We start from the raw sequence: 16,743 nt of genomic DNA, 5'->3' as shown, positions 1-16,743 counted from the left end.
ATTACATCAATCAAAGTTCATTCCATTTGGAAAAATCATAAACTTTGTTTTACTGTTAAGTTTTTAATACAAAAATAATCCAATGAAACCTATTGAAATGTAAAAAAAACTGTATTTATGGTAATAAATAAACTAAAAATATTACCTCTTACCTTTCAAAAACATAACGTTTTAAGCACAGAATGATATAATCTCGAAAATAAATAGCAGTCATTTGTTGAATAGTACATTTGATGGATGATATTAGTGTTTTCAAAGTGCCATTTAACGCAAACAGTTGATTTTTGCTCGTTTCTTTTGAAACGTAATGATGCTTAAAAAGATGAGACAAAATATTTCAATATTTAGAAACTGACAAAGTTTTTGTGATGAAACTTTTGAAGTACTTCCAGTGTATTTTCGTTGTAAGGTGATAATTTTCTAGGCTCAAAAAAGAGTAGATAGCTATAATGTAAACATTAATATGTGCAAATATATAGATAAATACGTCTTATTACGAACAACGATTTGTTAATAAAATGATTTAATAAAACTAAACGCTGAAGATGATAATTTGTTTAATATTGAAATATAATTGATTATTCGACATTAAATAATTTTTATTTTATAACAAACTTATTTTTCTTTAAATTTTTATTTTTTAAATAGTTTCTTTATTACTCACTTATCATTATTGCATTACTATGGTATCTACATTTTAATAATTAAATTTATAATAAGCATTGATGTCACAAGTAAATAATATTTTTTAAACCACTAAGCAATAAGCAAGCTGAAGTGTACCTGCGTTAATAATAATAATTGATGAAAATATTGCGATTTGAATAAGTACCTGGTTAAAAAAACGCATGTAGGTAACAGCTCTGTCTTAGAGTAGGTGTCGAGTGTACCTCATAATTAAGTAGATGAATGAAATAGAAGTATTGAATTTGAATTCAACTGTAAATCATTCCATACTATAAACAATGCTGAGCGGAGATGGTCTGTCAGACTAATTTCCAAGTATATTTTATTTTTATTGCTAATAATGTAATAGCCTATTATAGTAAATTACTATTTTTATTTGTGTTTTTAGTCGAACCGTAGGTTGAATTGATTTTTGATAAAAACATAAAATATATTTTACTATTAATTAATATTAAAATAGTATGTATTTGTATCAAAATATTATTTCATTATTATTAACTTTTCAGTCAATACCGCCTCACCATAAAATGACTTGAAGTTCATGGTATAAATTGGAATTAACTTAAAGTTAATCTAAATAATTTTAAAATGTCATACGGATAATAAAATATAATAAATAATAGTACTGCAGGTAAAATTTGCAATTACTCATGAATAATATTATTCCTAGTATAATATATGTTATCCAATTTTGAGAAAATTTTACTTCAAGCAGTTATAGAAAAAAGTCATTAATACCTATGGATTTTAAATGTTTTTTTTATTACTCAGAAAAAATCTTATGTAGGATCTTATATTAAATTATATAACCTTTTGACCTTGTCTACTCATTTTTATGAAAACTTAAAATTTTAAATAACTTTAAATAGCTTAGACTTATTAAAATATTTTGAAAATTTAATTAGATATAATATGTATAGTTAGATAATTTAAGTTACAATAATTAAAATAATTTTTCAAGTTTCAATGATTTATACTTTTTAAATTAGGTAAGTACAAGTGTACAACATGAAAACTAAAACCATTTGTTGAGAAATCGTTATTTTACATATGATTATCCAATTTTCTTAAGATTTAAATTTGGTTTTTTAACTGCAACAAAAAAATCAAAATCTTTTTGCTCGAAATATGGTTTAATGTACATTTTTAAATAACAAAATGTAATAATCTTAATTTCACTGTTAAGTCTTCTTATTGAAGTAAACAAAATTCTGCATAAAACAAATTAAGACATAAAGCATTTATATTAAAGCAATTAGGTAGGTACCATTAAATTATACACTAAACATACTTTTAAAAAAACTGAGAGTTGAGTGACGAATTGTGTCTTTATATTATTTTTTAAATCAGAAATACATTATTTTATTTGAAAAAATATTGAGTGAAGGTCGGAATCCTTATAATAATCACGTTTTCTCGCATTCTTTATCCACTATTTTGATGTTTTTCATGAAAATAAATTTGAAAATTATCTCCATAGAATCATCCGTGTTTAATAATAATTCAAAATGTTTAGAAGAACTGCAAAAATATTTTTTATCACACATTATTTTTATCAAATTAGAAAGTGACAGAATTCAAAAGAAATTGTATAGAATGAATTGATTTAAGAACGTCTCCCTTATTTACTATGTGGTAGAAGAATAGTTTTTCAAATCACCCAAAAAAACCAAGATTACAATTAGTTTCAAAATCATGACATTTTAGATGTTACAACTTTCTAGACATAAATAAATATGTTATACAAGCAGATAGTATAGATAGAATAGTAAATTATTTAATCACATACCTATATGTATTATGTCATGACAGCAAATTCCTTTTATCTCTATCTTTCCAAACTATAACCAAATTAAACATCGCTTCATTGCATCGTTTTTCATTTTATATGCCAAACTGAAATCAGGTAAATAACCTAATACCACATTTGCAAGAGACTTGTTAATCAAGTACTCAATACATTTTTCAATGTTTAAAATATGTTTTAAATAGTTATAAGTTATAACTTATGACCAAAATAAGCTATTTATTTAATATATGTACCTTGGTAGTTTTAATATTGGAAACATCGTACGTAGAGCTTAGCATTAATACTTCTTGAAAATTTTAGTTTTGAAACAGTCTATATTTACCTAAATTGAACAGCTTAGCTATAAAATGGATAGAGTGCTTAAGCTATAAAATTGTGTGATGTATATAAACAGATAATGTTACAGACATAGATACTTTTAAATGTATACACGTGTTATGTTTGCGTGTGTAAAGTGTTTAACTGACTGTAATAAAAGTTAAACAGAAAACTAACAAAATTAAAAATCGAATTATTGTTATAGACTGTAGTAATAATGTATACCAAAGTTTACTATTCTAAGATATAATTTATTACAAAGGAATATTTATTCATGTAGATTTTAGTTTGAAAGTAGGTATGTCATAGCGATATACACAATGTACACATAGTTTAAATGGGTGTACATACAAAACAGCACATGTACCTAATCTATACTTACTAGTTACTGAATTTGAACCTACTGTTGATTCTAACGAATACTTTGATATTTAGTTCTAAAAATTAATGAAATTTCAGTACAGACATTTTTGAAATAAATCACTTTTAATGGGAATTATTGAAGAAACAATTTTAAAACAATGCAGAAGTGAACACTTTATTTCAGAAACTAACAATATAATCAAGATTAAATTATCCTCGTACTTAAAAATTTAGATTCACACGTTGAAACTGTGTTGTCAATAACCGTCGTTGATATATTTTGTCACACGTGCATAATTTCGTATGTACATAAACACAATATTGTCGTCTGATAAAATGTTGGTAACTGCACTCTCGTGAATAATAAATAATAAATATTATCAAGTATAGGAATGTAATATGGCCAATTTTGCACTAACAATGACTCGACATTAGATTTTACGCACGCCACACCTATATACAGAATATTCCAATACCTACCTGTATGGCTTTACCTATATAATTGGGTTGAAGTTTGTAAAGATTTACATAATAAAACGATAAGGTGGAAGGTGGCCTTAGCGGGGCAATAAATAATTCACCGACAACAGATGACCCGATTACTACACAAAGTTTGAAACGTTTAAGGATGACCAAGTCGGTCGGAAAGTGCGGGGCAGATTAAAATGTTATGGCCATCATCGCGTAATAAGCAACAAAAGGAGAGCGGCGACCATGTGTTTTCATTAGACCGACGCGTGTGCCCGTGTAGTAGAAACACGGTATAGGTATAGTGCTGCAGTAGGTATTATTAATATTATAATCGGATACAATGCTCTCTTACAATACGCGATATTACACTGTATACACTGAGATAACAGCTTTATATTGTTCTGTAGAAATTTACAACAATAAGCCGAGCTTTTTAAACGGCAATGGCACCAACCCTCAAGTATGCTCGCGTATATATAATATTTTATAATATTATGCATTATACGTGGTGTGCGCAGTGTACGCGTATATTGTGTATGCCCATTCTCTCACGCGTGGTCAAAAGTTACCATCCAAAGTCTATGGTAATAACTAATAACGACGTGTAACTGTTGGCAAACTGTCGCCAAAATCCCTCCATTCACTCTCACTTCACATTATACCTTTAAATTATTGAGAAGTTAGTTTTCCTCGACGACCTATTATACACGGAGGTTCTGTTGAAAACTTTTCGACGGTGGCGACAACGACGATAGTTAATCTTCACGCAACACTTAAGTCTATGACTTTCGCCTCGTATCCGTAGCCCATCAGTGGGAAATGTTTAATTACACTTAACGGAAAAACAATTTTAAAAAATTGACAAGTCGGAAAATTGTATATTATTATGAAAAAATATCATGATTTTAAAAATGCAAAAAAATAGCGAATCAGATACTGGGCATTTGTCATTAGTGTCTCTTCGCTGCGCTATAAGAAAGTGATGCATATTATTATTTTTTTTTTTTTTAATTTCAAATCCTTAATAAATCATCATAAATTGCATTTGGAAAGCAATAAAAATCTAAGCAAAGCCAAGTTTATAACATGATTTATATTTCAAAGTGAGTGTTTTAATAAAAAAAATATTAACTTTTGTCTGCGTTATAAGTATAACGATAAAATTAATTTTATTTAAAATGAGTTTGTTGTAACTTTCTCTATATTTTCACTATTTTTTTTTTTATGTCTTAATAAGCCTACTAAGGTATTCCAAAAATCACTTTTTAATCATCTAACTATTGTTTCAAATCGATAACGGACTTAAGAAATATTTTTGTTTTGAACAAGCGCTATATCTAGCTTTTAACAAAAGGCATACACGTAATTTAGGTCAAGCGTCTTTATAACTGAAAGCAATGAAAAATCATTATATTTGAAATAAATTCTTAGCTATCCAAACCTTTAAAATAGTTAAAACACACATTATTGTTTTGCTTATAAGTCTTCTACTTATTTGAACTTTTCAAAATGTACCGAACTTCAAAAAAATAAAAAATGTTATAGTAAATATTCTGCTTATGCTTAATTTTATACTCTAACAATATTGAAGCAGAGTGTGAAACTTTTAAGCTCTTTTAGAACCTTCCTATCTTAGCAATACTGTATTTAAAAAAGTACACATTATAAAACCAATACCTAATTTAGTTCATGTATTACTTGAAAGTTGTAATCAAATTATAATATAATAGACTAAGCTAATAGCCATAATAATTATTCGATATAAATACAACTTTGTTAGATATATAATATACGTAACAAAAAATTAAGCAAATAAAATGTGTATGTGTGGAACACTTCAAGTCTGCATACGACTAATTTATCGTAGGCATTTTTAGCGAAAAAATTATATGGCTATTATTGTTATTTACAATAACTGTTCGCATGTATTATACAGTTATAATATCAAATAACGATGAAGGTAATAATAAAAAAAACTAAATAAAGCTAATTCGCTTTTGCTAAGGTAATTAAAACTAGAATTGTACCATAAAGTACATCAAGGTTCGCTTAATACATAGTATAAACTACTAGCAAGATAAGTTTAATACGATAAGTTCTATAAATATGAAAACATAAAAGGTATGAAAAAAAAATTACTAATAGTTGCAACATGATTCCGATTCATATAAAACTACACAAAAATGGCATACTACTAATGACTTCCTTGTCATTAGACTTTTATTTCATCATTCATATAAAAATATTAATAAGATATAGTTATATAATTTTAATTTGAGTAAAGTGTTCCATTTTTTAACATTAGCGTAGGGAAAAGGTCACCAAATGGCGGCCAATGAACAAATTCTATCTGACACACAGACAAAAAAAATAAACATTTTTTATAGTAAATTAAATGAGGTTTAGATTTCATTTTTTTTTTTTTTTTTAAGGCTATATGCATCGCAAATTTTTGCTGTGAACATGTTTTTGAATTTGTATACTATTATATTTTTAGAAAAGATATTGATGATATTTTTTAAAAAATGTAAAATTATTTCCTTCATGTACGACTATAAAGTATAAATTGTAGTGTTAAAATATGTGTCTGCAGAATGATATATTTTGTCCGATTTATTAAAAACGAGCTGTCCTAATTTAAGTAACCTAACTCAAGTGCTACAATACTAGTGAATGGCATAATTAATTAAATTATATGTAGTTTAAACACTATTGCATGAATAATTCCAAACATTGTGTGAACACAGGACCATGCCCAACATATTGATTATTGAACCATTTGAGAGACATAAACACGAATACCTATATAAAACAGTTCAGTTATTTTATTTATAAACGACATAGGTATCAACATATTTAATTAATTACTATTTTGTTATTGGATTCGCAAATATGATCACATTAAATCAATAAGTTATTAGTTTTTTTTTTTAAACTATTATTATAACTTAAATAAATTATTGAACTAGTACAGAGTGCCTCAAATGTTATTATTAGTACATCACTATTCAAAAAATATAAAACCTCACATTTTACATAGATAATTTATTTTTTAAATGATCGACCGTTTAATTTGAAACGAATAATTCAAATATTTTAAATAGATATGTTTAAAAATGGATGCACATTTTATCCGAAATTGTTTGTAATTTATTCAACTACTATAATTATTAAATTTCCAGTGTCCAATGTATATTATGTATAATATGATCGTTTAAATAACTAACTGATTATAATATAATAACGTAATAGGCGTATTATATACTCCACAACTTTCAGAACTTTCTTTCTACACAAACAAACTATAAATGAATAACTAAGATGAAAATATTTTGATATAAATCTAAGGCAATACATTATTTATGCTAAAAATCTAAAATTAATGTTCTTGATTGTTTTAGGTAATGTTTGGGGTCGTACAGAGGTATGCCTCATGGTTGCCCGTGGATGGTACCACTATTTAGATGGGCCTTATTATCTGGTTGCGTGGCCAGACCGCTGAGTCCCGATACCAAAATGTCCGAGGTTGTCACACAAAACATGACAGAAGGTAATTCACTGGTAAACAATGTAAAGCCATTTTGCAACGTCCATTTGTGGATAATGGCAGGTTTTTAGCAACAAAGTACAAACCCTAATCAAACATTCAAATAAGCATTCTCTAAAATGTGTCACACACTCACACTTAATCCGAGGAAAACATGATACACAACGCAAAATGTATAATGAATGGTACTAGTGACGATTTTAAATCAATATATTCTTACAATTCGCATATAAAATTGTTTAATATAAATTATTATAATTATTGTTTTTTATACTATTTAATAATGCGTAACACCGAATTCTGAACATCACATTTAATACACTAATAATTCTTCATACTTGTATATTTATTAGTAATTCATGTTTAACTATTATTACTTATTTTTAACAGTTCAAATTATTTTTACGAACCATTTTGAATGTTCTGACTAAAAGACATAAGATGAGTTTGATTAAAGTAACTTAAATATTTTTCTTAGTTATGTGTATAGTAAACAAAAGAACAATGATAATATTATACATGCATAATTTCAGACAAGGAACACATTCATTACTCATTTAATTAGAGGTATTAGAGCAGTGTTTTAATGAGTAATAATTTAATTAAGACTTAACTTTTATGAATTTTATGTGGTTTATTATGTATTACGGTAATACATTATTGGACATCATGCAAACTAACTATACAACTATTTTTATATAGGTACCATAAATTTTAAAAGTACAAATACAATATTTATAAAGATTTTAAACTTGTCTGATGTTATAAACTTATAACATTACTCCATGTAAACCAAAATATGACAAAATAATGAATACCTACACAGATAATTGTAATTTAATCATAAATTTAAATTATTTCGTTTTTTTTTTCAAGAAAAAAAAAGGTGCATTCTTTGCCACGGAACTCCATTTAAATTTCTATCGACAGATATGTTACATGAAACTTTTGAAATAGTCTTACTACCCTAAAAGGTTCTTTTCTCGAGAGCTAAACTCAAAATACATGGTTGTCAAACCAATGTAATTCTCTTGCGACTAAGAATCTTCAAACAGAATACAAAACACACACAATGTTTTTAAAACAATTTATTTTTAGAAACATACAATAAACTCAAACAATTATATTAAATTTGTCACCCAAATATAATTTAATAGTTAAGGTAAAATTTTTCAACATCTTAATAGTTGTACTTTATAATAAGATTAGATTGAAACAAATTCTAGAATAAATATTTTTAATTTGTATTTTCATAAACTAGTCTAGATACTCAAAAAACCATAAAAGTCCCATGGAAATCTAAACAAACATTATTTCAAATTAATAATCTATTGTCTTTTTTAAAAACAATAATAAAATAATTATTAAATATGATGAAATACTTATTATTGTATTAAAGTTTTGGTGATAACAGAGCCCAAGTGTGTTACACATATTCCTGTGTGAAAATATTTAAATACAAGATTTCTTGTCTTTTTAATTTATTTTGAGATTAATTCCTTCATTTAGATTGGAAAATAAAACAAAGGCTCTCCTTCGCAGAATAAGACTCTAAGTATGCTTAGGATGCCTTAAAGCAATTAACCCTCAAGCATATATTGTTACAGCTTACAACTAACAACGCTTATGATAAAATTTAACAATATAGTGTTTCTAGTCCAGTAAAACATGCCTCATTTTAATGTCCAAATTTGAATTCACAAATCTCTATATTTCAACAGATATAGAAAAAGTTAAGCTTGCCAATTTCAGTGTCACCAATTATAAAAAAAAAAAACACTAAAAATATTTTTTTTCGAAACTTATAATGACTGTCCAAATCTATTAACAACCAAGTTAATGTAAAAAAACGTCACATCGATGCCAATATTTTTATTAATTATTTTCTTTTTAATTATTATTATAATAATTATGGTATATAATTTTTCCTTACACTAATATTTGATGGATCACATCGTTAGGTTTTATAAAAACGTTTTATTAAAAATACAGGGTCAGATTTTTTTTTTAATTCTCAATTTATACTTGAATTTTAATTTTTTATTCACAAAAGTTTACACTTTCCACATAACTTGACTAATATTATGTTTTATCATGAGGTATAATACGTAACTATTATATGATGATGGTACAGAGTTAACTTATAAAAAAACATGCTGCTTCCAATAGGTGATATTCATAATATACTGTCAAATTCATAAAAAAAAAAAATAAATAAATTTTAAATAGACTACCTATGTCATCTGTACTACACATATTCTTTTCAAATCTAATTTAAATATCAAGTAGCCAATTTGAGTAATAGCCAAATACATATTATGAGATAGAATTGCACCTTACGTATTAGGCATATGTGTATAAAGTTATAAATCATACTTCAACCTGCTCCGGCCTATGCAGCTTATTTAAATATATACAAACAAAAATTAAATAAATGATAACAATAATGAATATCCATAATATTGTACAGAATACAGATTGATATTAAATTATAGTTGACACGAAAACGTACACTATTTACATTTTCAAAATTGTATATGTTTTATTTTATAGATTGCTTTAATTATTTCAGAAAATTTAACTTGCTACACTTGCGTAAACGTGTCAGACAATTTGACATGCAACCAATATGCCATCGATAAACCATGTGCTCGAGGTATGTATCATTTTTAATCTTAAACTCCAGTGGAAGTAATTTATGTATCCGGCGTAGATCTAGACTACTGTCAGACGTTGCACATAATGGATTCAACTGGATCTAGTGTTATTGTGAACAAAAAATGTGCTAACCGAACAGAATGTCATCCGTCCACTGTCGGTTGTCTAAGCATTGACAGACAGACTGTAAGTTATTTACTACTATAACGGTTAGGTATAGTACTAGTAATAGTTAAGTGTTATCCAGTGCTTCAGCATTGTATAACATTTTTTTATGTGGGTATGCTTTCAATTTTTAAGGAAAAAATGTAAACAAACAGTTAAAAAGATGCATAATATTAAATTAATATAGATATATAGGTGTAGCCAGGTGAAGAATAGCCCAGTTAGGCCATTAACCCTTATTTATTTCATATAATAATCATCAGCAATTAAAATTGAGTAATTTATTATTAGTTTTCCGTCTAATTTAGTGATAACAAAAATTAGGGATGACAAATTTGAGAGTTATTTTTTTTTTCATTTATTATATTTTTTAAATGTGTCAACATATTAGATGTTATTTCTAGTTTAAATAATTATTGTTAATGTATTGAGAACGATCAATACAAAAAATCGAGCGATTTTCCTTCAATTTCGATTTTAGCTGGAAAATTATTCCATTAGTGATGGTAACGGATACATTAAACGTATTAATGGGGGAGGAAGACCTCCAATATCATTGCTGCTAACTAAATTGCAATTAATTATATTGATTTAGTTATCAGTAACTTAAGATTAGTACCCACCAGACTGATGTAATAATTTTGTAATGGACTACCTATAACGTAAACATTATTATTTTATTCTCTATTAATGAAAATCAAATATGGGTGTAGGCACAAATGGCCGTTAGGATGGTGAATACTAGCAAATACTAGCTATTACCTATACGTTATGATTATTGACTTCAAATATCATCTGTGCATTAATAAAATAGTAAATACTTATTTGTATGATACGTAAAAATCAACATGGGTGGAAGCCTAGCCTGTATATAGTACTATAGGCTATAGGGTAATATGATCATAGATTATAAAGGTATGTGTTGACAAAAATGGATATGGTTTGGACATGTAGTAAGTGATGAATGGAAACTGAGTGAGATACATTTGATTTAAAGAGACAAAAATAATAATAAATCGATGCAATGTCAGGAGATAAAATAAAATGGAAAGGTAAGATGTTGTGGATGGGATTTATACATCAAATAGATGGCCGGAAGAAAAACAAAAAAACTCCATTGTGATTTTTGTCCATTGTTCATTTTAATCAATCACTATTCAGTATTCACTATATACTGTCCTTAAAACTCACTATCAGCTACATTCTTATTGTTGGTGCAATTTAACTAATAAAGTGCCACTAAAAATAACTTTTACATATTCCTGTCAATCAATAGTTCCTCTCTTGAGTTTTTTAAACCACAATATAAAAATGCTCTAAACAAGGAATATAAAATCAATAAAAAAATGAATTTCAAATATATTATTTATTGTAAAAATAATTTCATTAGTACCTACAAGCTATTAATTATTAATTTCCTTGCCTCACCTAAACAATTAATATAAAAGGGATGAAAATATGAAATAAAATAGATTTACAATTTATGTTTAGACATATTTCCTACATAGTATATATATTTATTTTTGTTAAAACCATCTTTTCTTAAAAAATAACAAACTAAAACAAAAAAATGTTGATAGTTTATTTACATAGGTACCTTTGTAGTACGATATAACATTATGTCGCCAAAAAAAAAATGTAAGTAATATTAAATAATTAATAAGATGAAAGTATAAATAATATTATCCTCTTCTAGAAATTGTATATAAGCCCCATGAAGTCAACAATATATTATTGTAATACTATTTGTTTATATAATTGCATATCTATACAAAATGTATAATTAGTATTTAATAACAATTTCCAGAGTAGTTTATATTATACTGTACGTCATTCTGCATACCAAGTATCATACATTTATAATATTATATTTGACTCTTCTATATTTTTGTCTTTAGTACCTTCACCAGCCAACTTTGTTTACAAGTATTTATTTATATTTTTTCACGAATCCAGCAAGGGATAATCTTATTTTAATAATGTCTTAATGCACATTTAAAGCTATTTTAAGACACGTGGCTACTTATTGCACCTTCAGCCACTAATAAAATCAATATTTTTTATAGAATCTAAATCTTACAGTGCGTACCTAGCACATATATTTTCAAATGCTATCAGGGTGATCCCGGGGGGGGGGAGAAGACCATGCACTTAAATGGTCTGAAATTTGTAAAGGCCGAGTAATTGGTACGTAGTATCATTATTTTGCTGCACCATCAATCAGTGGCGTTTGGAGGCAACACGCGCGACTACCGTCCACCGGTCATACCACCAAGTCAATTCCAGTAGTATTATTCTTTAATTATTTATATGTTTATTTTGCTCTTTAATTTAACTATGTGTGTTTTGGACAAGACGTATAAATAGAAGAACCAATCACTCAATTTTAGTAAAAAAAAAAAAAAAATGTCCTCGAAAAGAATGATAATTGTGTATAATGGCAAGAGTATAACGATTGATTTTGTAGCTATAGATTTATACTTATCGGGTACAATTTAAAACGTTGCAGATAAATTTTTTTTTAATTTTTCTGCAGCTAAATTGAACGAAATCACGCCTTTGTGTAGCTAAAACTATAACTTTGCAATGTCAAAATGAAATAACAATAATTTTAATCAAAACTTTGGATAATACATAATATTATAAAAACACAATAAACACAATGATTATTGTTCGCAGGTGTGCGTATCCTGCTGCGATGACATGTACTGCAACATGACCGTGCCAACAAACCAAACAAATGCAGTGGTAACAGTCACACGGAAACATCACATGAATCCTACCAAAGGGCCGAAAACAAAGTCCGCTAGTGACGTACCATGCACTCAACTGACGGTTGCATCATATTTATTATTGTTTCTTATGTTATTGACCACAATTTTGCAATGCTAGATCGTTATACATTTATATAAAATATTATATCTTAACCGTTACCTCAATAATAATATTATATTATATGTAGTTGAGTTTAGATTTAGCTGTGGTATAGGTTATACACAAACACAATACAAACAAACTTCAAACTTGTGTAGTTATTAATCATTTAAACTACGCCAAGTTTACACCTGTGTATAGCCTATTCACAGTTAAACACCAACAGATAATACTCGGTGGAAACATTACGACCTTAAATGTAGGTGGGCAGAGCGAAACAGAATGATCAAAAATACATTATTTGGAAACTAAAAGTGTAGTCATTTCTTGTTATCTGAATATTAAACTTAAACCGTGGTAAAAACTTTTTAGAATCTGTACTAATATAAGAATGATTATAAAAATAATGGATAGGTTACGCTACACAATATATCAAAGTACGGGTAAATTGTTTTATAAGAAAGGTCTATACGTCCCTTAGGAATCATAGTAATCGATAGTTTTGACATAAGTTAAATTACCATATAAATATGCAGTACAGAATAAATTAAGAAAAGATATATTTCATAAAGTTTTTGTAAAAAAAATACTCATAGTAACCCATCCATAAGGCTTATTTTTCTTGCTCTGTCCATACTTATTCAGTATAAACAAAAAAAGTTCATCGTTTTGTTTACTTATTTGAAAATGAAAATGTTTTTAATCGAACTAAGTTTTGTGTTTTTTTTTAACCTTCTTGTTATAACATAAAATAAACGATACTATATAATAAACTTATCTTTTTTTTGTACTTATTTTAATACAGGAACCGCATTTTATAAATACAATAATCCTAACAGAAATAAGACCTACGATGAGAAAAAATAAGTAAACCTGGTTGATTTGGTCAATGGCGTCAAAATTAAAATTAATCACATAAATAAATAATTCAATAATTGAATTTTATATCTAACCTTAAATTGATTATCACAATAATGTATACATTGTTATAGCATAAGGACGACCTTTCTGCTCCTTTCTTTACACAAAAGAATTTATATTCAAAGTTAAAATGTAAAATTTAAAAGTCACGACAAATTATCGCATTTGAAAAATAAAACAATCTAATCATATTTTGCAAAATTATTATACTTTATGAGATGATCTCCATTTAAAATTATTATAATAATTTATAGTTAATAGTAGTTTTTTCGTTTGTCCAAATAAATTTTAAAAATGTTGATATTTTATTTTTCAAAAATTATAGTTAACCAATAATAATTGATTAAGATATAACTTTGGTAATAATTTTAAGTTGTAATACTAATTTTCATCAATTATTCAGGTAAACACGAAAGTCTTATATTTTAGGCAAGACGCCGCAGGTAGTAAAATATCGTATATTATTTTAATACAGATGGCAGGCAATATCGGTATAAAAATATTATTATTACGTACCTACAGGGGCAAACATGACGAGACACCCTGTAAAGTATAATATACCAGGTATATAATATTATATCAACGAACAAGCGATCTTACAAAGACTTACACCATGATGATAATGGTTAATCCTGTAATTAATAATGTGGTATACCTATCCAAAAGATGCTTAGCATACGATTTAGCTCCCCTCAACTTTAAAGGGTTATAAATAATAAAGCTGAATAGTTTCATTATTTAGGTGGGTAGTTATATGCCTATATACGTGTATTGAAACAGATTTTAGAACTACAGAGTAGAGTTATGATATTACGTTTCCATAACTTGTAAGTTATAATATTAAATAATGAGGTCGACAAAATGTCACGATAAAATGGGTGGTAGCCCCAAGAGAATGTTGACCCAAGTCACACATGCAGATATATTATATATGAACGGGCAACTATATGACGTGTAAATTAATTTTTCCGACGAGCGAAATCCAGTGCACAACATTGAACATGCTGGCCTAACATAACCTAACCAAACCATTCTCGTGAAGGAGCAGTGTTGTAATTTTTCGTTTTATCAAATGTTTAAAGATAAGGCCACATATAACGAATCGACTGCGTTATTATGCGTAGCATAATAATATTGTAATATCGGACATAAATAAATTATAATTTTCACTACCTATACACTTCATTAATAAAAAAAATCACGCAATGTCGATACATCAAAACATAATATTATAACATTATGAAAACCTGCATTAAATAATAATTTCCCGAGGTTGTTAAACAAATATTTAAATAATCTGAAATCGGTTTTTATAATAAATAATGATATACCTATATATATAAGCTCAAAAATGTAGTTGGACTCTTGTCATCGCCGCCGCGGTGCCCGCTGGCCTGCAGTCATCGATATCGTAATATAATATAAGCCTGTTACGGGGGGGGGGGGAAACTACCATCGCGATAATAATTTATTTCATTACTGTCAATGTTTGCCTACACAAAATTAAACCCTTTGGCTGGTGTATACCCTGGAAAGCACGGCGGACAACGGTCTCTGGTGCATTATGCGGACGAAACGCGCCTTGACAGGTCTGTCTGCGCATAATCAAATAGCACGAAAAACTTATTGGGTAGGCACTCGAAGATCGTCGCAAGAAGTAAGACCATTTGACACGACTCCGCTGAGAGACGTTCGTCGCAGTCGCGGAATAATAATTAATTAACATCACTAAAATAGTAAAATGACAATATTCCCAAACGAAATTACGTGATCGCAGCACGCTGGGTCGTGGAGTGTGCACGGCCTATATTTTAGGCACCATACCGGCTCGTGAGTATAATATAGTGTGATATTATATTAATCTGGTAGCTATCTCGTAATATTCATAATAATTAAAATATTTTTTATTTTTACAATATATGTACGATACCAATACCAAACAATTTATCTCGTATTGGGCCCTTGGCGGTCAAGATTTACCGGAATAAATTTAACTAAGGTCAACCAAAATTACCACCGAAATACATTTTGCACTGTGATATTAATACTTATTACTTGAACCTATGGGCTATTTTAACACTTGTGCGTTTTGATTCCTTCTCAAATTTCAATGAATGAAATATTTGCTCAACCGTGTTCATAAATATTTTTGGTACGATATGCTAATCATGGGTTGGCGCATTCGGAAAACAACAAATTAAGCCGTTTATCATAATTTTGTTTTCGTTTTTGCTGATATTAGGTATAATTTATAATTTTAAGTTAAAATTATATTTTAAAATATAATAGAGCAGTGGTACTTCACAACCTGAGGGTCCCAAAACTTGAATAGAGGGCCGCCAATAGTTGAACTCTGAATAAAAAAGTGTAGTACATTATACTATGCATAATATAATATAATTATGTAATATTGGTAAGGCAACCTCGTCGAAATAAATCAATTTGGGGGTCGTGATGGATCAAAAAAAGTTTGGGCTCCACTAGTCCACTGTAATAGAGAAACGGTATCTGTGCCAAAATAGATGTCAGCAAATTGAGTAGATATGAAATCGCTTCAATTGTATGCTATTTAAGAGTTATATTTAACTATTAGTAATCTCCAACCGGTTGTTAAAGCTGATAGGTAGGTCATAAAATCAGTACGCAAGTATGAAAAGTCTGTAAAACAAATATTAGGTCTTGGGTTTCAAGTATCCATTTAATTTTTATGATAGACTGTAGCTTAATAGAGTCAACACTGTCTCACTGTGACACGGTTTAATATAATATAACCATTGAATAGTTATTACTGCTAGAATAAGGTTATTCTGTGCTAATATTCTGAGTTATTACCGATGTGATAAACGCCATTTGGATGTTAACATTTACCAAATACCTGACCATTAACTTCGGATTTTTGTCACGTTTTAACTTTATATTTTATACTTAC

At 27.8% G+C, this 16,743-nt stretch overlaps 1 protein-coding gene across 1 annotated transcript in view; it reads left to right on the top strand.

Moving 5' to 3' along the window:
* The window catches only part of LOC111030181 (ly6/PLAUR domain-containing protein 6B-like), a 62,775-nt gene extending 49,168 nt beyond the window's left edge, over nt 1–13,607 (top strand). Inside the window, exons 2-5 of the mRNA XM_022309572.1 lie at nt 7,051–7,199; nt 9,769–9,852; nt 9,910–10,040; nt 12,699–13,607. Of these exons, the coding sequence (XP_022165264.1) occupies nt 7,076–7,199; nt 9,769–9,852; nt 9,910–10,040; nt 12,699–12,911 (552 nt within the window). The 5' untranslated portion in view covers nt 7,051–7,075 and the 3' untranslated portion in view covers nt 12,912–13,607. The remainder of the gene's footprint in view (nt 1–7,050; nt 7,200–9,768; nt 9,853–9,909; nt 10,041–12,698) is intronic.
* Nucleotides 13,608–16,743: the final 3,136 nt, after the last annotated feature.

This window comes from Myzus persicae, unplaced genomic scaffold, assembly GCF_001856785.1.
Source record: "Myzus persicae strain clone G006 unplaced genomic scaffold, MPER_G0061.0, whole genome shotgun sequence".
Lineage (NCBI taxonomy): Eukaryota > Metazoa > Arthropoda > Insecta > Hemiptera > Aphididae > Myzus > Myzus persicae.
Note: the sequence above shows the minus strand (reverse complement) of the source record. Positions and strands in the feature narration are given on the sequence as shown.